General features: G+C 49.6%; 1 protein-coding gene across 1 annotated transcript in view; it reads right to left on the bottom strand.

Annotated features, from left to right (window-relative positions):
* The window catches only part of RYBP (RING1 and YY1 binding protein), a 109,286-nt gene extending 84,727 nt beyond the window's left edge, over positions 1-24,559 (bottom strand). Inside the window, exons 1-2 of the mRNA XM_089672245.1 lie at positions 24,266-24,559; positions 10,049-10,174 (exon numbers count right to left, since the gene is read on the bottom strand). Coding sequence (XP_089528371.1) covers positions 10,049-10,174; positions 24,266-24,297 — 158 coding nt within the window. The 5' untranslated portion in view covers positions 24,298-24,559. The remainder of the gene's footprint in view (positions 1-10,048; positions 10,175-24,265) is intronic.
* Positions 24,560-24,931: the final 372 nt, after the last annotated feature.

Here is a 24,931-nt window from a genome sequence, read left to right as displayed (position 1 = left end):
TCTTGCATGTTGTCACTCTATACACATTCATTTCAATGGGCTGCCCTATTTGTGATGAAAACGACAGAGTAGTTAACGCACTTTGCACATTTTGGCGCATTTTTCGCACACAAAAAAAGCGTGTCTGCTGCTTTTGGCTGGCTGTTAACGATGAATGGTAGTTCAAGCGCGACACTTTTTTTTATTTGCGCTTTAGTGTGAATGCAGGCTACAGCTGCAAAAGAGGAACAAAATAAAGTATTGAAAGTCGCTAAGTGCGACTGGTTAAGCACAAATATTTACACAACACACCACCAGCAAGGTATTTTCGGCGTCTTTACGAAAAGTCAATACAAACCGCACACATACCGAAAGAGTCTCGCTGCACCTTGTTTACTATTAACTGTCAATCACGTGCAGGAAATGCTCGCAGAGAATTCGCAGCCTCTTTAACCAGTTTCAGATAACAGATGAATCATCTGTTTTTGTACGCTTTTATGTAAATTCCTCCTCTGTGGTCCAAGTCACGTCACACAAAAGACGCCGTCGATTATTCATCCAAATCCTGCCAGCAAAGGAAGGCTTAGGGGAACAGGCGATACAAACCGCACGCGGAGGGGGAGGGGCGAATATTATATTGGAGGTCTTATCTTTATGAGCGTGGAAGAAGACAGTGATCCAGAATCACTTGATCTCCGTACAATTCTAAAACTACACATAATACAGAAGTAGGTAAAAACATCCCTTAGCCCACTTAGAGGTTCTTTTAGACTAGGTTCACACCTACACAGTTTGCGTTTGATCCGTTTCTGCAGTGCGTTTTGTGTTTTTGCCACGTTTTGCAGTTTTTCTTTTTCTTCTTGTTGCTAGGCAGATTAAAACACTAATCGCAGCAAAAAACGCAATACATGCTTTTCCTTAGAGCCTCCATTGAAGTCTATAGAACCAAAAATGCAACTTTTGGCATTTAAAAAAAAGTCCCTGACCCTTTCCAAAAAGGGCACCGGGTGAAAACACGGAGCAGTGAACGTGTCCCTTTGGAAATCAAGTTAGACAGACAGTAGTGTGTTTCTGTAAAACGCATTCACTATATATGGTCTCCTCGGACCCCGCATTCACTATATCCGGTCTCCCCGGACCCCGCATTCACTATATCCGGTCTCCCCGGACCCCGCATTCACTATATCCGCTCTCCCCAGACCCTGACCAGATACAGTGAATGCGGGGTCCGGGGAGACCGAATATAGTGAATGCGGGGTCCGGGGAGACCATATATAGTGAATGCAGGGTCCAGGGAGACCGGATATAGTGAATGCAGGGTCCGGGGAGAGCGGATATAGTAAATGCAGGGTACGGGGAGACCGAATATAGTGAATGCAGGGTCCGGAGAGAGCAGATATAGTGAATGCAGGGTCCAGGGAGACCGGATATAGTGAATGCAGGGTCCGGGGAGAGCAGATATAGTGAATGCAGGGTCCGGGGAGAGCAGATATAGTGAATGCAGGGTCCGGGGAGAGCAGATATAGTGAATGCAGGGTCCGGGGAGAGCAGATATAGTGAATGCAGGATCCGGGGAGACTGGATATAGTGAATGCAGGGTCCGGGGAGAGCAGATATAGTGAATGCAGGGTCCGGGGAGACCGGATATAGTGAATGCAGGGTCCAGGGAGACCGGATATAGTGAATGCAGGGTCCAGGGAGACCGGATATAGTGAATGCAGGGTCCGGGGAGACCATATATAGTGAATGCAGGGTCCGGGGAGAGCGGATATAGTAAATGCAGGGTCCGGGGAGACCGAATATAGTGAATGCAGGGTCCGGAGAGAGCAGATATAGTGAATGCAGGGTCCAGGGAGACCGGATATAGTGAATGCAGGGTCCGGGGAGAGCAGATATAGTGAATGCAGGGTCCAGGGAGAGCAGATATAGTGAATGCAGGATCCGGGGAGAGCAGATATAGTGAATGCAGGGTCCAGGGAGAGCAGATATAGTGAATGCAGGGTCCGGGGAGACTGGATATAGTGAATGCAGGGTCCGGGGAGAGCAGATATAGTGAATGCAGGGTCCGGGGAGAGCAGATATAGTGAATGCAGGGTCCAGGGAGACCGGATATAGTGAATGCAGGGTCCAGGGAGACCGGATATAGTGAATGCAGGGTCCGGGAAGAGCAGATATAGTGAATGCAGGGTCCGGGGAGAGCAGATATAGTGAATGTAGGGTCCGGGGAGAGCAGATATAGTGAATGCAGGGTCCGGGGTTTAGTCCCACTAATTCTATGCACAGCAGTGGTTTGCAACGTTGATTTGCACACCGGGCAGCAAAACATTGCATCAAGACTACATTATTTCTCAGCACAATGCATCGGAGTGAATTGGGCACATAGGCAACAATAGCGTTTGCTGCACCCACGAGGTGTGAATGAGTCCTTAAAGGGAACTTGTTAAGGCAGAAATATGGAAGCTGAATTGTAAAGACGTGATTAGCAGGGCTTCCCTCCTCCGCCTTGTTCTAGTACTCAGCGAGTCACTGACCCGGAACAAACACGCAGGTCAGGAGCCGGAATCTGCTGGCTGTGTAATCAGGTCAGTGACGCTGTGCCAAGATGGGCAAAGTGCGGTCACCCCCAGCAACCGGCTTTTATTCTGCTGAACTACTGGGTCAAAGACACCTTCTGATTGGTCAGTACAGAATGTTGCACTTTGAACATTTTCAGTTCACTTCTTTTCTAGTGAGACACCATTAACTCTTGTTTTACAGGAAGACATTCTGCACTAAAATATGTTAATCCAATATACATCACAAAGCTACGATACGCTGTTCTCACCATCAGGAAACCCACCCTGAGAAATGCCATGCAGCCGTTGCTGAAGGGAATGTAGACAGGAAGTGGCTGCAAAAGAGCTGCAGGGGATCAGCAGCACTGAGATGTAACAAAGGACTGAAAAAAGTAAAAAATGGATTTAATTTAAAAAAAAAAAAATTGCCATTGTTTATGATACAAACTAAATATTATTCATTTTGGATTTAAAGTGATACTAACCCTCGGACCCTGCACTCGCTATATCCGGTCCCCCCGGACCCTGCACTCGCTATATCCGGTCCCCCCGGACCCTGCACTCGCTATATCCGGTCCCCCCGGACCCTGCACTCGCTATATCCGGTCCCCCCGGACCCTGCACTCGCTATATCCGGTCCCCCCGGACCCTGCACTCGCTATATCCGGTCCCCCCGGACCCTGCACTCGCTATATCCGGTCCCCCCGGACCCTGCACTCGCTATATCCGGTCCCCCCGGACCCTGCACTCGCTATATCCGGTCCCCCCGGACCCTGCACTCGCTATATCCGGTCCCCCCGGACCCTGCACTCGCTATATCCGGTCCCCCCGGACCCTGCACTCGCTATATCCGGTCCCCCCGGACCCTGCACTCGCTATATCCGGTCCCCCCGGACCCTGCACTCGCTATATCCGGTCCCCCCGGACCCTGCACTCGCTATATCCGGTCCCCCCGGACCCTGCACTCGCTATATCCGGTCCCCCCGGACCCTGCACTCGCTATATCCGGTCCCCCCGGACCCTGCACTCGCTATATCCGGTCCCCCCGGACCCTGCACTCGCTATATCCGGTCTCCCAGGACCCTGCACTCGCTATATCCGATCTCTCCGGACCCTGCATTCACTATATCCGGTCTCCCAGGACCCTGCATTCACTATATCCGGTCTCCCAGGACCCTGCATTCACTATATCCGGTCTCCCAGGACCCTGCATTCACTATATCCGGTCTCCCAGGACCCTGCATTCACTATATCCGGTCTCCCAGGACCCTGCACTCACTATGTCCGGTCCCCACGGACCCCGCACTCACTATGTCCGGTCCCCACGGACCCCGCACTCACTATGTCCGGTCCCCACGGACCCCGCACTCACTATGTCCGGTCCCCACGGACCCCGCACTCACTATGTCCGGTCCCCCCGGACCCCGCATTCACTATATCTGGTCTCCCAGGACCCCGCATTCACTATATCTGGTCTCCCAGGACCCCGCATTCACTATATCTGGTCTCCCAGGACCCCGCATTCACTATATCTGATCTCTCCGGACCCCGCATTCACTATATCTGGTCTCCCCGGACCCCGCATTCACTATATCTGGTCTCCCCGGACCCTGCATTCACTATATCTGGTCTCCCCGGACCCTGCATTCACTATATCTGGTCTCCCCGGACCCTGCATTCACTATATCTGGTCTCCCCGGACCCTGCATTCACTATATCTGGTCTCCCCGGACCCTGCATTCACTATATCTGGTCTCCTCGGACTCTGCATTCCCTATATCTGGTCTCCCCGGACCCTGCATTCACTATATCTGGTCTCCCCGGACCCTGCATTCACTATATCTGGTCTCCCCGGACCCTGCATTCACTATATCTGGTCTCCCCGGACCCTGCATTCACTATATCTGGTCTCCCCGGACCCTGCATTCACTATATCTGGTCTCCCCGGACCCTGCATTCACTATATCTGGTCTCCCCGGACCCTGCATTCTCTATATCTGGTCCCCCAGGACCCTGCACTCACTATATCTGGTCTCCCAGGACCCTGCATTCACTATATCTGGTCTCCCAGGACCCTGCATTCACTATATCTGGTCTCCCAGGACCCTGCATTCACTATATCTGGTCTCCCAGGACCCCACATTCACTATATCTGATCTCTCAGGACCCTGCATTCACTATATCTGGTCTCCCAGGACCCTGCATTCACTATATCTGGTCTCCCAGGACCCCACATTCACTATATCTGATCTCTCTGGACCCTGCATTCACTATATCTGGTCTCCCTGGACCCTGCATTCACTATATCTGGTCTCCCAGGACCCCACATTCACTATATCTGATCTCCCTGGACCCTGCATTCACTATATCCGGTCTCCCCAGACCCTGCATTCACCATATCTGGTCTCCCCGGACCCTGCATTCACTATATCTGGTCTCCCCAGACCCTGCATTCACTATATGCGGTCTCCTGCAGTACAAAGAACATGGAAATGTAATCAATTTAGTAAATATAAACTGCTAAATACCTTTTTTCATCAGCAGTTAATGCAGAATGCAGTCTTGTGACATCTATCAGAGTCCAGCAGAGCACTGGTTGAAGCTTGTAGGAGGAGTTTTCATTCTCCCCTGTTTGTCCTATGAGGCTGCATAACCCGACCCTCTGTCTGGACAGCGCTGATCCCATGCACTCTTCCAAGGAAAAAAAAAAAAAAAAGGCAATACACGCCAAACTGAGCATGGGCAGTTTGCCCCCAAGGCTCTGTTCTATCAGGAGATGGATTGGGGACAGTAGAAGGGGAGGATCAGAGAAAACAGGATCAAACAGGCTTTTTTACATAATGCAGAGGATTAACCCCTTAGGTTCCACAGTGAGTATAACAAGCATGCTTTACTGCATATACAGACTGATTGTACGGTTGTGGGTTTAGTAACACTTTAAATCTACTTCCTAAGGAAAACCACTCCATGGCTCCAGGAACTGTCATTTTGTAACAAAGGAAACGAGCAAAGCAGCTCCCACACTTCGAAAAAGTAGAAATGCTTTATTTTAATCCAGGATAAAAATAACAATCATGCTTCCATGCTCACGCGTTTCAGGGCTGTGTGGGCTACACAGGGCTGCAATGCATGGGACTAGAAGCACGATGCTTTGCTTGTCTACATGGAAGGCATGGCTACCGGGAGCCTATTCGGAGAAGCGCACACTTGGACAGCAAGAGACGGCTGATTGGATTCGTGGCAGCATTTCTTGTGGATTGTAATTCAGGAAATGCAGCCAATCAGAGACCTTTACACACAAAGTACTTATCACTTCTGCTGTCCTATGTCTGTACAGGTGAATGTTCATGGTAAGTGCCATCGTCCTTATCGTTTGTTAGTAGGGAGTCAAAAATCTGTAGCATTCTGATTGGAAGTTATGCCCTCACTGGCTGCATGCTTGTTTCAGATCAGTGAGGCACCAACTAGTAAAGCAAGCATAAGAGGATAATCCTAAATGAGGTCAGAAATTGTACCTGACGTACCTGTCAGCCCCCACCAGTAAAAGCAGCTGGGGGACTACAAGAATCAGCATGCCCATCTAACCACCACCAGTAACAGCAGCCAGGCAACAAGAACCAGCATGTCCTGCCAACCTCCACCTCTAAGAGCAGCTGAGGGACTACAAGACCCAGCATGGCCATCCAGCGACCACCAGTAATAGCAGCTGAGAGCTACAAGACAAGACCCACCATGTCCTGCCAGTCTCCACCTGTAACAGCTGCCAGGGAACTACAAGAACTAGCATGCCCTGTCAGTCTCCACCTGTAACAGCTGCCAGGAAACTACAAGAACCAGCATGCCCTGCCAGCCTCCATCTGTAACTGCTGCCAGGGAACTACAAGAACCAGCATGCCCTGCCAGCCTCCACCAGTAACAGCTGCCAGGGAACTACAAGAACCAGCATGCCCTGCCAGCCTCCATCTGTAACTGCTGCCAGGGAACTACAAGAACTAGCATGCCCTGCCAGCCTCCACCTGTAACTGCTGCCAGGGAACTACAAGAACCAGCATGCCCTGCCAGCCTCCATCTGTAACTGCTGCCAGGGAACTACAAGAACTAGCATGCCCTGCCAGCCTCCACCTGTAACTGCTGCCAGGGAACTACAAGAACCAACACTCCCTTCATCAGGGCTGAAAAACAAAACAGAATAAAAATCCTCCACATCCCGAGCCGCCTCCTTCTCCTCCTGCTGCTGCTGCTGGCTGCCGACATAACACCACAGAAGTTTTTACTGATCATATAGAAGCAGATTGTAAATGAATGACATTTGTCGCTCTGATGCTTTGTACATCATTTACAGCACATCACACTTAGGCTCCATGCACACTAGCATTTTTTTAAGCTCCTAGAAGCATTATCAGCATTTTTTTTCTGCTCTGAGACGCTAAATAGCATTGTCCTATGTGTCCATGCACACTATTTATCCATTCAGTCGTATCCGACCCTTGGCGATTGCACGGACCGTCACTCGCAAGCGACTTTTTCCATGAATTCTCTTAGCAATTATTTTACAGGGTAGGTTGCCAGGTCTTTCCCCAACCCCTACCATGCAGGAGATCCCGCATGGCCAGGGATGAAACTAGGACAATTTAGAAAGGAGCCAATTAGCCTACCAGCATGTCTTTGGAATGTGGGAGGAAACCGGAGTACCTAGAGGAAACCCACGCAAGCACAGGGAGAACATGCAAACTCCATGCAGGAGGCGCCATGGTCGGGAATCGGACCCATTTACTGCACGGCAGACGTGCTAACCACTAAGCCACTGCCATGCACACTATTTGAGGCTATTAGCATTTCTGAGCTTCAGTGTCATTGTAGAGTTTTTTGGAGCGTTTTTACAGCAGAAAGAGAACGTTAAACGCGCCTAACAGAGTTTTTTTTTTTTTTTTTTTTATAATTCTACATGTACTGTAAAAATGCTAATAAACCGCTGATGCTTCTAAATGCTACTAAATGCTATTACCAGCGTTTTTTTATCCAGCATTTTGTGAGCTTAAAAAAGTGTGTATGGAAATGCTAGTGTGTATGGAAAGTAAAGAAAAACGCCACTTTTTTTTTTGCCTCCCATTGTATTCTAAAAGTGCAACCAAGACAACAGTACACCTTTGGGTTGGTGATACATGCACAACTGCTACAAATCGCCAGTATCAGGAACACTAAAGAAGATTCCTGTGTGTCTCTATGGAATAGTTCCTTCTGTTGCCACAGGCAGTGAGATGCCGCCCTGTCGCCGAGCCCAAATCCCGATTGCGAGCAATGTGAGCGACATCTCGTGGTGTGTGGCTACAGAGGAAGCGAGTCAATAGGAATAAACAACCTCTATGCGATCCTGCCGCTGGCACTTTGCATCCATTGTCAGCGGTAGAGTCATCCGTCTGACCTCGGTCCTAGGAAGCATTTCCCTGAACGGACATCACAGCAATGATACATGAGAGAAAAACGCTTTGCCTCATTAAAGAGGAACTCCGGGCAACACTTATACCAATTATAAAGTGGGCATTGGGGAAGACCATACACGGCCATACACAGCAGGATTTTACTGGTTCAGCTCTGCAGGCACGAGGGGAGAGGAGCTGCACCAAAGCCGACATACACTAGCAGAATGGTGGCAGAAATCTTTCACTTTAAGGACATTCGTTCAATCTTCTAATCCAGTGATCTCCAAACTGCGGCCCTTTGCTTGCCTTTATCTGGCCCTTTGTACACTGTTCCACTTACTGATATGCGACACTATTGCTACCACTGACACCAACTATGGGGAACTATTCCTCCCACTGACACCAATGATGGGGAACTATTCCTCCCACTGACAGCAATGATGGGGCACTATTCCTTCCGCTGACACCAATGATGGGTACTAGTCCTTCCGCTGACACCAGTGATGGGGTACTAGTCCTTCCACTGACACCAGTGATGGGGTACTAGTCCTTCCACTGACACCAGTGATGGGGTACTAGTCCTTCCACTGACACCAGTGATGGGGTACTAGTCCTTCCACTGACACCAGTGATGGGGTACTAGTCCTTCCACTGACACCAGTGATGGGGTACCATTCCTTCAACTGACACCAATGATGGGGTACCATTCCTTCCACTGACACCAATGATGGGGTACCATTCCTTCCACTGACACCAATGATGGGGTACCATTCCTTCAACTGACACCAATGATGGAGTACTATTCCTTCCACTGACACCAATGATGGGTTACTATTCCTTCCACTGACACCAATGATGGGGTATTATTCCTTCCACTGACACCAATGATAGGACACTATACTTCCCACTGACACACATAATGGGGTACCATTCCTTCCACTGACACAATGATGGGGTACAATTATTCCTACTGACACCAATGATAGAGCACCATTTTTGTACTCACACCAACAATGGAGTACTATTCCTCCTACTGACAATGATGAGGCACCATTCCTTCCATTGACACCAATGATGGGGTACTATTCTTCCTACTGACACCAATGATGGGGTACTATTCTTCCTACTGACACCAATGATGGGGTACTATTCTTCCTACTGACACCAATGATGGGGTACTATTCTTCCCACTGACACCAATGATGGGGTACTATTCTTCCCACTGACACCAATGATGAGGTACTATTCCTACTGACACCAATGATGGGGTACTGTTCCTACTGACACCAATGATGGGGCACTATTCCTCTCACTGACACCAATGATGGGCACTATTCCTCTCGCTGACACCAATGATGGGGCACTATTCCTCTCACTGACACCAAAAAAAAGTTTGGAGACCCCTGTTTTAATCATTAGTGGGGTCAAATCAGTGGTCGCTTTCGATGGCAGTGACAAGACATTTTGAAGGAATTGGATGGAAAATATTTCACAAAGGAATGAATAGCGAATGTGGTTTTCATTCAGGAAAGTCCAATGATTCCAAAATCGAATGAAAGGACATTCGTCAAGTCTTCGAAGATGCTAAGAATTTTTGTACAAATTTTTGTTTGAAATTCTCCTAGTGTATGGCCAGCTTAATACAAGAGAGGGTCAGTAAATGGGGGAGATAAAGGGCCGCCTGCAGGTGCAGAAACCTTGTATTGCGTCACCTTGGGGCAACTGCGCGCTCTTTCCCAGAATCCTTCACTCTGAAGCCAACAACAGCTACAGGACACTGAGCTGGGAGAGCAGTAGGGAGATCTACCCCTTTCTTTCCTGCACTGACACACCCCCAACACCGATTGGTCAATGGCCACAGAAACTGACACCCTGCAGACTCCTCCCCGACTCCAGAAGATAGACAACCTTTTGAAGCCTCTGTGATGATGTCATGGGGTCCCTAACGAGGGATTACACAGCAAGGGGACACGATCTGTGAAAATAAAATGCCAAGGGACACTACACGGGGGGAGAGAGAGGTCTGGGGGGACTTTTAGGTGTTGGCTGGAGTTCACCTTTAAGGCAGGAAAGAGCTTGGAAAGTGGACTGTACCTGGTGGACGTTCCTTTCCGCACATCGCATATACTGCACTTGAAGGCTTCTGCACTGTTCCTAAAAGTGCACACGCTACAATCCCAATATCCTTCATCGGCTGAAGGCTTAGCTTGCCTTTTTGGCCTGAAAAACAAAAAGAAAAAAAAAAAATCAGTAAGTATAAATGGCACTATGCCTAAACAAAGGGGCTTTTAACAGCGTCCATACACAGGAATAAAGAGATCGATACAATTGGGCTTTTTTGTACAAGGCGGACTTCCTGTCTTATGGGGTCCCCATAGTACAGTGGAACCCAAACTGCGGCCCGAGGGCCAGATGTGGCCCTATGCTTGCAGTTATCTGGCCCTTTGGGACTTTATTAGGGCACTGTCAACAATAGTAAGGCATAGCTCCTGCCACAGACACTGCCAATAGGCACTATTCCTCCCACTGACACCAATGCTGGGGCACCATTCCTCCCACTGACACCAATGAGGTGGCACCATTCCTCCCACTGACACCAATGAGGTGGCTCCATTCCTCCCCACTGACACCAATGAGGGGGCACCATTCCTCCCCACTGACACCAATGAGGGGGCACCATTCCTCCCCACTGACACCAATGAGGGGGCACCATTCCTCCCCACTGACACCAATGAGGGGGCACCATTCCTCCCCACTGACACCAATGAGGGGGCACCATTCCTCCCACTGACACCAATGATGGGGCACCATTCCTCCCACTGACACCAATGATGGGGCACCATTCCTCCCACTGACACCAATGATGGGGCACCATTCCTCCCACTGACACCAATGATGGGGCAACATTCCTCCCACTGACACCAATGAGGGGGCACCTTTCCTCCCACTGACACCAATGAGGGGGCACCTTTCCTCCCACTGACACCAATAAGGAGGCACCATTCCTCCCACTGACAAGGCACCATTCCTCCCACTGACACCAATGAAGAGGCACCATTCCTCCCACTGACACCAATGAGGAGGCACCATTCCTCCCACTGACACCAATGAGGAGGCACCATTCCTCCCACTGACACCAATGAGGAGGCACCATTCCTCCCACTGACACCAATGAGGAGGCACCATTCCTCCCACTGACACCAATGAGGAGGCACCATTCCTCCCACTGACACCAATGAGGAGGCACCATTCCTCCCACTGACACCAATGAGGAGGCACCATTCCTCCCACTGACACCAATGAGGAGGCACCATTCCTCCCACTGACACCAATGAGGAGGCACCATTCCGCTCATTAATACCAAAGACAGGGCACTATTACTCCCCCTAATACTAATCATGATATTTTCTACTCGTACAGACCACAGTCTTTGAAGAACAGTAAACTGGCCCTTTGTGTAGAAAGATTGGAGACCCCCGCCATAGAAGGTTGGAGACCCCTGCCATAGAAGGTTGGAGACCCCTGCCATAGAAGGTTGGAGACCCCTGCCATAGAAGGTTGGAGACCCCTGCCATAGAAGGTTGGAGACCCCTGCCATAGAAGGTTGGAGACCCCTGCCATAGAAGGTTGGAGACCCCTGCCATAGAAGATGCATATCATTGATTCCCCCCCTTCAACCTAAAATGCAGATAATACAGAACTGGGTGCACAGAGCAGGAAATCTCAGTTTCCAGAGAGGAAGGGTTACATTAAAGCGGTAGTAAACCTCAAACCAAAAATCTAATATATTGCAGCTTACCAGTCATTAGAAATGGTGGCTGCATTAGTTTTCTTTTTTATGCTTTTTTTTTCTCCTCTGCTTTCACCTGATGATCTTACCAGTAACACACTTTCTATGTTAGAGTGCCCCCAGTATTAAAGGAGCACAGGGGGGCACCTTTGGACAGTAGCATTGTCAGTCTGGGGGGGAGGGGAATGTTAGATGTATTATCTGATTTAAATACACTAACAAACTGAACCCAAACTCCAGCTAACAGCTCGGTCACACCGTTCCGACTTTAAAAGTTGCATGATTTCAAAAGTGTACCAACAGCCAAATGGGGTTAACAAAGAGGCCAAGACAAGGTTGCAAAAAAGAGCGTTACGATGTGCGTTGGATTAAAGTGTTACTAAACCCACAGCAGTAAAATCAGTCTGTATATGCAGTAAAGCATGCTTGTTATACTTGCTGTGGAACCTAAGGGGGTAATCCTCCGTAGTATGTAAAAAGGGGGTAATCCTCCGTAATATGTAAAAAGGCGGTTTGATCCTGTCTTCTCTGATCCTCCCCTTCGTCTACTGTCCCCAATCTATCTGCCATAGTACAGTGCAGCAGTGACAAGTCTGCACATGCTCTGTTTGCTGTGTATTGCTAGAGAGTTTTTTCTTTCTTTGGGAGGGTGCATGTGAACAGCACGGGGACAATCAGCGCTATCCAGACAGAGGTCAGGGGTCATGCAGTCTCATAGGACAATCAGAGTAGAATGAAAACACCTCCTACAAGCTTAAAACCAGTGCTCTGCTGGACACTGATAGAAGTCACAAGACTGCTATATTCTGCTGATGAGAAAAGGTATTTAGCAGTTTATAGTTACTAAAATAATTGCATTTCCATGTTCTGTGTACTGTGGGAGAGCAGATATAGTGAATGCAGGGTCCGGGGAGACCAGATATAGTGAATGCAGGGACGGGGGGGGGGGGGCGGATATAGTGAATGCAGGGACGGGGGGGGGGGGCGGACATAGTGAATGCAGGGACGGGGGGGCGGATATAGTGAATGCAGGGTCCGGGGAGACCGGATATAGTGAATGCAGAGCCGGGGAGACCGGATATAGTGAATGCAGGGTCCGGGGAGACCGGATATAGTGAATGCAGGGTCCGGGGAGACCGGATATAGTGAATGCAGGGTCCGGGGAGACCGGATATAGTGAATGCAGGGTCCGGGGAGACCGGATATAGTGAATGCAGGGTCCGGGGAGACCGGATATAGTGAATGCAGGGTCCGGGGAGACCGGATATAGTGAATGCAGGGTCCGGGGAGACCGGATATAGTGAATGCAGGGTCCGGGGAGACCGGATATAGTGAATGCAGGGTCCGGGGAGACCGGATATAGTGAATGCAGGGTCCGGGGAGACCGGATATAGTGAATGCAGGGTCCGGGGAGACCGGATATAGTGAATGCAGGGTCCGGGGAGACCGGATATAGTGAATGCAGGGTCCGGGGAGACCGGATATAGTGAATGCAGGGTCAGTGCTATTCAAAATTATTGGCACCACGGTGTATCTAAACACGTAATGCATTCTGCCGCAATGCATTGTTTAAAAAAAAAAAAAAAAACCAGTCCTAAAGCTGGCCATACACTATACAATCAGATTGTGCAATCTCTATACAATTTCTGCTGATTTACCAATGCTATGTAATAGAGGGACCTGCCGAAACAATTCAGCCTGTATCCAGGGAAGCATTACCTTGCCCTCTATAGTTTATGGCAGATCTAAAGGAGATTGTATCTTCATTTCAGACTTGACAATCTGCATGCCTGTTCCCAGTCAGTACCTCTAAGTCTAGGTTCACCCCTAAGTGTTTTCCGCTGCATTTTGCAGAAACGCACAGCAGTCCATTTAACATGATTTCCTATGGGACAGGTTCACATCTCTGCGTTTTCACCCGGTGCGTTTATTGGAGAGGGTCAGGAACTATTTTAAATGCAAAACATTGTGTTTTTGGTTCAATAGACATCAATGGAGACGCTGCAGAAAAGCATGTAGTGCCTTTTTGCTGCGTTTTATTCTGCCCAGCAACAAACTGAAAAAAGAAAAAAAAAATGCATCAAAAACGCATGTGCAAAAACACACAGCAAAAAGCACTGCAGAAACAGATCAAATGCAAACTGTATAGTTGTGAATCCAGCCTAAAGGACGGCAGCCCCAAAGCCTGCAACTTTACAAGCAATCCTGCGATGGCGGCTCCCGTATTCCCTACAGGACAGGCTCCCTTCACGCATGCGCTGGTTGCACTGACTCACGCATTCCGGAGTGCAGACACGTCCCTTCATCAAACACCACCATACAGAAACCAAACTCCAATGCCTCCAAATACCACGCCGCTTTATTTACACAGCCTTCTATTACACCCGTGTGCAAATACGTACAATGCTGGCAATGCAGAATAAATTCTATTGTTTGGGGGAAACATTCCCAACAACTGACTTCCTGTCTCGCTAACTGCCATTTTTTTTTTTAATAAAAGATGAGAAATGATGCAGCTGGTCCAGTTCTTGTTTTACTCATGTAATAGTGATTTATTACCTGTTGATCCTGCCATTAGAGCTGATATTTGCCCACTAACTGCAACAGGGTGACAACATTGTTTGTTCTGCCGTGAAATCACACAGTAGTGTTGTCACCCTGTGAACGGAGTAGTCTGAAGCTGCTGCTGGACTGTGGGCTTAATGAGGAAATGATCATTAAGCCCATTTCATGTTGTGTGTACTGTGGAAGAGCAGATCTAGTGAATGCAGGCTCCGGGGAGAGCGGATAGAGTGAATGCAGGCTCCGGGGAGAGCGGATAGAGTGAATGCAGGCTCCGGGGAGAGCGGATAGAGTGAATGCAGGCTCCGGGGAGAGCGGATAGAGTGAATGCAGGCTCCGGGGAGAGCGGATAGAGTGAATGCAGGCTCCGGGGAGAGCGGATAGAGTGAATGCAGGCTCCGGGGAGAGCGGATAGAGTGAATGCAGGCTCCGGGGAGAGCGGATAGAGTGAATGCAGGCTCCGGGGAGACCGGATAGAGTGAATGCAGGGTCCGGGGAGACCGGATAGAGTGAATGCAGGGTCCGGGGAGACCTGATATAGTGAATGCAGGGTCCGGGGAGACCTGATATAGTGAATGCAGGGTCCGGGGAGACCTGATATAGTGAATGCAGGGTCCGGGGAGACCTGATATAGTGAATGCAGGGTCCGGGGAGAGCGGATAGAGTGAATGCAGGGTCCGGGGAGAGCGGATAGAGTGAATGCAGGGTCCGGGGAGAGCGGATAGAGTGAATGCAGGGTCCGGGGAGAGCGGATAGAGTGAATGCAGGGTCCGGGGAGAGCGGATAGAGTGAATGCAGGGTCCGGGGAGAGCGGATAGAGTGAATGCAGGGTCCGGGGAGAGCGGATAGAGTGAATGCAGGGTCCGGGGAGAGCGGATAGAGTGAATGCAGGGTCCGGGGAGAGCGGATAGAGTGAATGCAGGGTCCGGGGAGAGCGGATAGAGTGAATGCAGGGTCCGGGGAGAGCGGATAGAGTGAATGCAGGGTCCGGGGAGAGGGGATAGAGTGAATGCAGGGTCCGGGGAGAGGGGATAGAGTGAATGCAGGGTCCGGGGAGAGGGGATAGAGTGAATGCAGGGTCCGGGGAGAGAGGATAGAGTGAATGCAGGGTCCGGGGAGAGCGGATAGAGTGAATGCAGGGTCCGGGGAGAGCGGATAGAGTGAATGCAGGGTCCGGGGAGAGCGGATAGAGTGAATGCAGGGTCCGGGGAGAGCGGATAGAGTGAATGCAGGGTCCGGGGAGAGCGGATAGAGTGAATGCAGGGTCCGGGGAGAGCGGATAGAGTGAATGCAGGGTCCGGGGAGAGCGGATAGAGTGAATGCAGGGTCCGGGGAGAGCGGATAGAGTGAATGCAGGGTCCGGGGAGAGCGGATAGAGTGAATGCAGGGTCCGGGGAGAGCGGATAGAGTGAATGCAGGGTCCGGGGAGACCGGATAGAGTGAATGCAGGGTCCGGGGAGACCGGATAGAGTGAATGCAGGGTCCGGGGAGACCGGATAGAGTGAATGCAGGGTCCGGGGAGACCGGATAGAGTGAATGCAGGGTCCGGGGAGACCGGATAGAGTGAATGCATGGTCCGGGGAGACCGGATAGAGTGAATGCAGGGTCCGGGGAGACCGGATAGAGTGAATGCAGGGTCCGGGGAGACCGGATAGAGTGAATGCAGGGTCCGGGAAGACCGGATAGAGTGAATGCGGGGTCCGGGGAGACCGGATAGAGTGAATGCGGGGTCCGGGGAGACCGGATAGAGTGAATGCGGGGTCCGGGGAGACCGGATATAGTGAATGCGGGGTCCGGGGAGACCGGATATAGTGAATGCGGGGTCCGGGGAGACCGGATATAGTGAATGCGGGGTCCGTGGAGACCGGATATAGTGAATGCAGGGTCCGTGGAGACCGGATATAGTGAATGCAGGGTCCGGGGAGACCGGATATAGTGAATGCAGGGTCCGGGGAGACCGGATATAGTGAATGCAGGGTCCGGGGAGACCGGATATAGTGAATGCAGGGTCCGGGGAGACCGGATATAGTGAATGCAGGGTCCGGGGAGACCGGATATAGTGAATGCAGGGTCCGGGGAGACCGGATATAGTCCAGATATAGTGAATGCAGGGTCCTGAGAGACCAGATATAGGGGGCGGTAAAATACCTCAATTGAGCCCCACAATCGCTCCTCCTCGCAGAGGCAGCAGCTGGAGGCATACACATGCTGCAGCCACAATGCTTTGCGGCTGGAATTATATCCGGTTGATTTAGACAAGCACTACTGTCCTCAACCCATTCAAGAGCTCTTTAAGCACCCCAACTGTGTGCAGTGCACATGGTTCCTGCGCACTAGTGCGGGGTTCAAGCAGGCAAACAAAGCCTCCTCCTCCGTATGTCAAAACTCCTCCAAAAAACGATCTGGGTGTGGATCACTTTTCAAAGAAGCAGCAGTGCCTGCCACACATGTGAAGGATCCCTTTAGGCTCCATGTACACTAGCTTTTTTTTTTTTTTTAAAGCTAAAAAAAACCCAGGATAAAAAATGCTGGTAATAGCATTTTTAGGAGCGATAGCATTTATTAGCCTTTTTACAGCACATATAGGAAAAAGATGTTAGAAGCATTTAAGTAGCATTTTTCTGTCTGCTGGAAAAACGCTCAAAACAAGAACAATTTTTTTTTCTGCTCCTATACGCTGACGGTCAAAAAACGCAAATAACCTGAATTAGTGTGCAATGGACACATATGAGAACACCATTTGGCTTCTAGGAGCAGAAAAAAATGCTGCTAACAGCTTCTAGGAGCTTAAAAAAGGCTAGTGTGCATAGAGCTTTAAAGTGATTGTAAACCCTTCCATATACCCACCGAAGTGACTGGCCTCAGGTGATACACAGAGAGGAAACAAATCTTCCTGCTTAAGTTGTACCTGTTTATCAGCAGCCTTCTCTAATCTACATAAGTTCAAACTCCAAAATATTTATAGCTTGTTTGAACTTTCAGAAAACAGGGGCGGGGAGCTGAAATTACATACGGCACAGCCCAATGAGAGCTGATTGGAGAGAAGGAACACAGGAACACCCCCCCCCTCCCTTTACACCACACATTGGAACAGAGCTGAGGCTGTCAATCACAGGCTGTCTGCTGGAGCTCCCTCCCAGTCATCTTTTTTCTCTTGGTGTCAGGAAAACTTGTCAGAAGTGACTCAGAGAGAAGAACAGATAAGTGCACAGAAATGACACTTAAGGGTTTATTTACTAAAGCTGGAGAGTCCAAAATCAGACTCCCTTCTGCATAGAAACCAATCAGCTTCCAGGTTTCATTGCCAAAGCTTCATTGAACAAGCTGAGGTTAGAAGCTGATTGGTTTCTATGCAGAAGGGAGTCTGATTTTGGACTCTCCAGCTTTAGTAAATAAACCCCTTAGTGCTCTGGATTGAGACAAGCACACACTATAGAAGGATATGCTTTGTTCATATTTCATGTCTGAGCTTTACAAACACTTTAACAGACAAACCAAATCAAGACCATTTACAACTTTTAGGCTGTTACAGCAACAGGTTCTGTTGGGGAAAAGACTAACATTTTATAAATAGCTAACCATTAGCACTCTAGTTTTACATAGTTTGTCCCAACCCCCGTAACTGTCACTTCTGCTGTTTCAGGAAGTAGAATGACAGATTTACTGACAGGATCAACAGGTAATAAAACTATGTTACCAAGTGGACTCAGGAAAACAAAAACTGCCATGTTAATGCTTTTGACCGGCTGTATCATAGAGGTCAACTTTTCTTAGAAAAATGGCAGTTGCTATAATAAGGGGGAGGCAGGAAAAGAAACCCTGCAGTGTGCCTGCTAGTAACAGATTACATATACAGTATGTCATTCCTGGCTTTGTAGAGTTCCAAATGAAAGAATTATTGAGGCTGCCATTGCTGAAAATGCTACTTAGCTGGCCATCAAAGCTCGGCTTCAGTGGTCCTTAAAGGGGAACTCCGGAGAAAAGAAAATGCTTTCCTTGGGGCTTGTAAATACTTGCGGCGGTCCTCTGAAAAGCGTTCCATGGTGGAACACATTCACAGGACAAGTGACAGGCAGTAAAAAGCTACAAAGTTACCTCCGCACTGCCCATTTTAACCCCTTAAAGCTCACACCACTTGAAACGGGGACAAATTTTACTGCACCACAGCAGGGGTATACCCCATATGGATGCCTTTGCAGCTTAGGAGTGGTACAAATGTGGCTCAACTGCCTGTTTTTACCGCCCAAGTGTAAACAAAGCCTTGCAATGGGCTTCCCCCACGCCCTTCAAAGGTTAAACGCCGCGACTTGGGATCCGACTTCTGAGACCCCAAGTCACATGACATGTGAAATCCCATGTTAGTCAATGAGAGCCGTCTTAATTAGCATTACTGAAGTCGCTTCGATTTTAGAAAAGCTTCCAGTACTACTTCAAGGAAACTTCTCTCCGACATGTGCCCATAGACTTTAACCGCTTCCCGACCGCCCTATATCAAAACTACTGCTACAGGGCGGCACGGCTGTACAAAATCACGTATATATATATATGTCATTTTGCATTTCCAGGAAGGGGCCATACGCAAGCCCTACCCCTGCAGCCATTCGCGGCTGTCAATCACTGGGTCCTGGCCGGTGAGTTCTGATGGGAAGAGCTGTTTTGTTTACTAACAGTTCTTCTCCCTGTCAGCTCGGGCACACTGCTTTGGATGGCTGTGCACAGCACAGCCATCCAAAGCAGTGTGATTACAGTGAAGCACACTGACACAACCCCCTATGTAAATCACTCCCTGCACATAGTTAACCCTTTGATCGCCCCTCCTGTTAACCCCTTCCTGCCCAGTGCCATTAGTACAGTGTCAGTGCTTCTTTTTTTTTTTAGCACTCAACACAGTATTGGTGTCACTGGGGATGTCAGTGACACCAAGTCAGTTCCCTCCCCCAGTGTCAAAATGTCTGACGCAGTCCCACTATAAGTTGCTGATCGCCACCATTACTAGTATAAAAAAAAAAATCCCAGCATTGGAATTTTTTTTCCCCCGCAAAGACTGTTGCAGTCTTGGTGAAAATGTACGACGAAATTTGATTTGTTAAACAATTTTTTTTACTGGACATGTTTAATAAGAAAAAGTCAAAAATATTGTTTTCTCAAAAATAGCGCTAAAAAAACCCCCAAAAAAAACAAAAAACGCACAGGTGATCAAATACCACCCAAAGATAGCTCAATTTGTGGGAAAAAAAGGACATAAATTTCATTTAGGGGCAGTGCTGCATGACCGCGCAATTGTTAAAGTAATGCAGCGCCGTAATGCAAAAAATGGCCTGGTCAGGAGGGGGGGGGGGTAAATCGTTAGGAGGGCAAGTGGTTAATGGAAGTCGCCTCCAAGATCGGATCCTAATCTATATTGATGCGATTTGGATCCAACATTACAGAAAGATTACCCAGGCATTCCTTGAAAGTTGCTTCATAGTAGCCTGGCAAAGTCGCATGACTTCCAGGAAGCAGTAGTGTGAACCGAGACTTAATCCTCACTCCCCCCACAAGTTGGCGCTCTTCTATTCTCCCTCTTGTATGTGGGGGATGCAGAGGGACCGCCTACAACTCAGAGCTTGTTGACCTGGCACTGTACTCGATGACGTCAGCATGGCGGGAGGCAGTTGCTCAGCTTGGAGAGAGCCTGCGGGAGCGAGGGATCAGGTGACTAAAAATCCTTGTTACTGGTCAAGTGAGCATTTAACCCTTGCAGTGCGGGGAGAGCCATACTGCAATGGAGGAATTTTCTTTTCCCGGGAGTACAGCTTTAAGGACCACTGAAGCCAAGCATGGCCAGGCAACTGCCATTTCCAGAAGGAATGGCCAGTAAGGGCAACCTCCATAATTCCCTTGTTCCAGGACCTGGAACAGAAATAGAATCGTGATGTGTTTACAGCATGCTAGTTTCAGGTCTGCAACTCAAAAAAGCACTGACACCAAACAGCCAGGAAACAAGTATTTCTCTTTAAAGGAGCCCCGCCACTTCTCAATGGCAGGATCAAACCGAAGATGTCTAACACCGGACACAACAATTTGAATCACAAATAGAAAAATAAATAAAAATCGGGAACTTGTACGGAATATTTCAGAATAAAAAGGAAATCCCAAGAAAACCATTTCCTGTTTCTCAGAAATGCTAGTTGCCTGACTCACTGCTGCAGAATAAGTTGTCATACATGGATCCTGATCAGCAAACTCGTCCTGGGTCAGTGATGTACTGGTGCCAGAGGGACAGAACAGCGAGGAAATTAGCATTGCAGAGGAATGGCAGAACGCAGACTATCCCAACATGGCGGCCATGGACTATACTATCTGATTGTACAGCAATTCTCTTTAGATCTACCCAAAGCTTACAAGGGCCAGCCATTGATGGACTAGGTAGGTCTTCAATATTAAATCTGAAGTTGATTACATAGTTAAATTGGAACATATATGGTGACCCTAGGGCTCATATACACTTTCCAACCTGATCACACAATCTTTGTACAATTAACTTTGGATTTACCAAGGCTTTGCAATATGAGGACAAACCTAACATATCCAATCGGTATTCAGTCTGGCAAGTCTTTGAACTACAAAGTTGTAGGTAGGTCCACATTAAATCATAAAACCAGATTGTAACACGTGGTGAGCTTAAAGGGGACCACACACTTAATATCTGGATTGTACAATCTTCTTTAGATCTGTGAAGAGCAAGGGTCTGATTGCACATTGAATGGTGTGTCCACCTAGAATATGGTTTCAGTAGGGTAGACACACATTACAATTCCTGTGCAATCTCATTTAAATGTACTAAGAGAACACACCTTTACCACCCATTCAATTTCTATCCAATCAGACAGGCTGCTGTACTACACAGCTGATAGTAGATCTAAAGGGGATTGTACAGTCAGACTGTATAGTGTATGGTTAGTCCAAAAGATCCTGCACAATCAGATTGTATAGAGTATGGTTATCCCAACACATATGGTACAGATTGTATAGAGCAGAGGTCTCCAAACTTTCTAAAGAAAGGGCCAGTTTATTGTCCTTGAGAATTAGGGGGGGGGGGCAGACTAGAGTCAGTGGGAATAGAAAATGTCCTGGCATTCAGTGGGTGTAAACAATGCCCTATCTTTGTCAGTGGGAGGAAGGGTGCCCCATCCTTGGTGCCAGTGGGAGGAGGGGTGCCCCATCCTTGGTGCCAGTGGGAGGAGGGGTGCCCCATCCTTGGTGCCAGTGGGAGGAGGGGTGCCCCATCCTTGGTGCCAGTGGGAGGAGGGGTGCCCCATCCTTGGTGCCAGTGGGAGGAGGGGTGCCCCATCCTTGGTGCCAGTGGGAGGAAGGGTGCCCCATCCTTGGTGCCAGTGGGAGGAAGGGTGCCCCATCCTTGGTGCCAGTGGGAGGAAGGGTGCCCCATCCTTGGTGCCAGTGGGAGGAAGGGTGCCCCATCCTTGGTGCCAGTGGGAGGAAGGGTGCCCCATCCTTGGTGCCAGTGGGAGGAAGGGTGCCCCATCCTTGGTGCCAGTGGGGGGAAGAGTGCCCCATCCTTGGTGCCAGTGGGGGGAAGAGTGCCCCATCCTTGGTGCCAGTGGGGGGAAGAGTGCCCCATCCTTGGTGCCAGTGGGGGGAATAGTGCCCCATCCTTGGTGCCAGTGGGGGGAATAGTGCCCCATCCTTGGTGCCAGTGGGGGGAATAGTGCCCCATCCTTGGTGTCAGTGGGGGGAATAGTGTCCCATCCTTGGTGCCAGTGGGGGGAATTGTGCCATTGCTTTGGTGTCAGTGGGAGGAATTGTGCCATTGCTTTGGTGTCAGTGGGTGGAATTGTGCCATTTCTTTGGTGTCAGTGGGTGGAATTGTGCCATTTCTTTGGTGTCAGTGGGTGGAGTTATGCCCCATTGTTGGTGTCAGTGGGAGGAATTGTGCCCTTTCAAAGGTGTCAGTGGGAGGAATACTGACCCACTGTTGGTATCAGCAACAGAATTAATACCCTATTGTTGGTACCAGTGGACAGAATAGTGCCCCAAGGGCCGGATAAAGACAAGCAAAGGGCCACATTCAGCCCCAGTTTGTAGACCTCTGGCATAGAGTATGCCTAGCTGCACAATCAGATTGTATAAGGCATGGTAACTAATGAATATCATACAAAAAGACTGTATAGAGCACAGTTAGCCTAATGAATATTATACAATCAGATTGTGTAGAGTATGGTTAGCCTAATGGGTTCTGTACAATCATATTGTGAAGAGTATTGTTCGCCTAATGGGCATTGTACAACCTGATTGTGTAGAATATGGTTAGCCTAATGCATCCTGCACAGATTGTATAGAGTACGGTTAGGCTAATGGATATTGTACAATCAGATTCTGTAGGGTATGATTAGCTTGAAGATATTGTACAATCAGATTGTATAGTGTACAACTGGCTTAAAATGGCAGAGGCCACAAAACAATTGCCAACCCAAAAACATCTTCAAATACCAAACTCCTGGCTTCCTGGGCATTCTCACATGAACATTAGCCAACACTTCCCCCTCCCGACTTTCCCACAGACAAACTTTTTTTGTTTTAGCGCTCCCTCCCCATCGAAGCCAACAAGAAAAAAAGCCCAAGCGACGGCGCGGTGCAGCTTGTCAATTCGGCGACTGCAGGGGGCACTAGGCAGCAGCGATACCTCCGATTAAATTTGCTGCCCTTCAAATTAACCTTATGTGACCACAGGGGCCGAAGCATCACAAAAAAAAAAAAAAAAAGCCCCCGGGCCTGGAGGAGTTAAACAGCGCGGAACGTCAAAAAGGAGACGAGCAAAGGGAAAAAAAAAAAAAGGAAAAAACGCTCGTCCACAGCGCCTGATGCCAGGCGAACGTCTCTGCCCTCACCTCCCACCGCTCTCTTGTCAGTGCCCTAATTGTCAGCGGAGACCGCGGTCCATCGCAAAGGACAGAAGGAACCCCCCCATTTCAGCCCCCCCGCGGATGAGCAAGGTTAACCCCTTCTTTTCTCCTCGAACCCCTCCAAGGTGAGATCAGGAAGGGGTTAATAAAAAAAAAAAGAAAAAAGAGAAAAAAAAAAAAGACAACACACCCCACTGTGAAAATAACACAAAAGACAAAAGCAGCCATGGTGAGCCATTCCATAGAAGACATTCCAACCACCCACCGCCACCGCCGTCTACCGATCCCTTCCAGCGCCCCCCCCTCCACCCCAACCCCCCACCTTGCTTACCTAGCAATAAAGGGATAATGGGGTGGGGGGGGGGGGGGGACTATGATCATTTATTTGGATTTTTGGGGGGCAATGGAGGCGTTGCGCTCTCCTCTCCACCCTGCTCCTCGCCTTTTTCTCCTCTCCTCTCTCTCTCTCCTGGTAAATATTCTCTTTGTCTGAGGCTCAGTGCAGGGAGTGTGTTCTGTGTCTGAAAGGCTCAGCCGCCATAGCACAGCAATGCCCTGGCGCACTTCCCCTCGCCTCCCTATAGATCATATACATTGGGAGACGCTCAGCAGGCGATCTCTGCGTATTGACAGCCCCCCCCCTCCTCTGCCTATCCCTGGGTCGGGCTTGGTCTACCCCCATTGTCTGTAATTGGGGTTTAATTTAAAGGGACTGTTGCAAAGAAGAGGGGGTGGGGGGGTATTGGCATGCATGATGCAAGCGCCTGCATGGGGTGGGAGGGGGGGGATGCCTGCATCTGGCTGCAGAGGGCAAAGATCATAGGCATTGACAGGGGCCCTTTAAATTGGGAGGGGGGGGGGGCATGATGTCTTCAAGTAGGATATAAACAAGATCATACATAGGGAGGGGGCTGATTCTGCAAGGGCATTGGCAACACAAGCAAAAAAAGGGGGGGGGGGAATTTAAATTTTAAATGTCCATCTGGTTGCATATAAACAAATACCCCCCCCCCCCCCTCCAACACCAACCCCCCCATCCCCCCCTCTGCACTGTACCTGGTCGGGCTCTTCTTGTCGCCCATAATCATGAATGTAAAATCCACGCCTGGTGCACCCTCCCCCCTTTTCCTGGTGATGTGCAAAGGGGGACCCCCCCCAAAACACCTAGAGAGACCGGGGGGAGGCGGAGGGCGGGGGTGCTGGCCGCTGACGGTACGGTCGCCGGTGGATGGACGGTGCAGGGGGGGTTGGGAAGAAGAAGAAGGGGAGGGGGGGGTGAAGTCCGGGATCAGCCGTGCTCTCTCCTCCGCCGATCCGCTGCCAGACTGCACACAACCAGTCACTCGGGGACGGAAGGAAGGGCGGGGACACGGCCGACGTGACGTCACGGGGAGCGGGCAGCCAATGGCGGAGCGAGGGGGCTTTAAAAGTCCAGCGCTGGGGTAAGTGGAGAAGGTGACATGAGCGGAGCTGGAGGGAGACATGGATCTGGGGGGGGGTGCGTGGATCAGAGGTGGGTGCATTGACTGTGGGGGTGCATGGATCAGGGGTGAGTCAGTGACTGAGGGGGTGCAGGGATCAGGGGTGGGTGCAGTGACTGGGGGGTGCATGGATCAGGGGTGAGTCAGTGACTGAGGGGGTGCATGGATCAGGGGTGAGTCAGTGACTGAGGGGGTGCATGGATCAGAGGTGGGTGCAGTGACTGTGGGGGTGCATGGATCA

Source organism: Staurois parvus, unplaced genomic scaffold, assembly GCF_062004578.1.
Source record: "Staurois parvus isolate SC_StPar_1 unplaced genomic scaffold, SC_StPar_1.0 ptg000124l, whole genome shotgun sequence".
Lineage (NCBI taxonomy): Eukaryota > Metazoa > Chordata > Amphibia > Anura > Ranidae > Staurois > Staurois parvus.
This window is presented reverse-complemented; position numbering and strand designations above follow the sequence as displayed.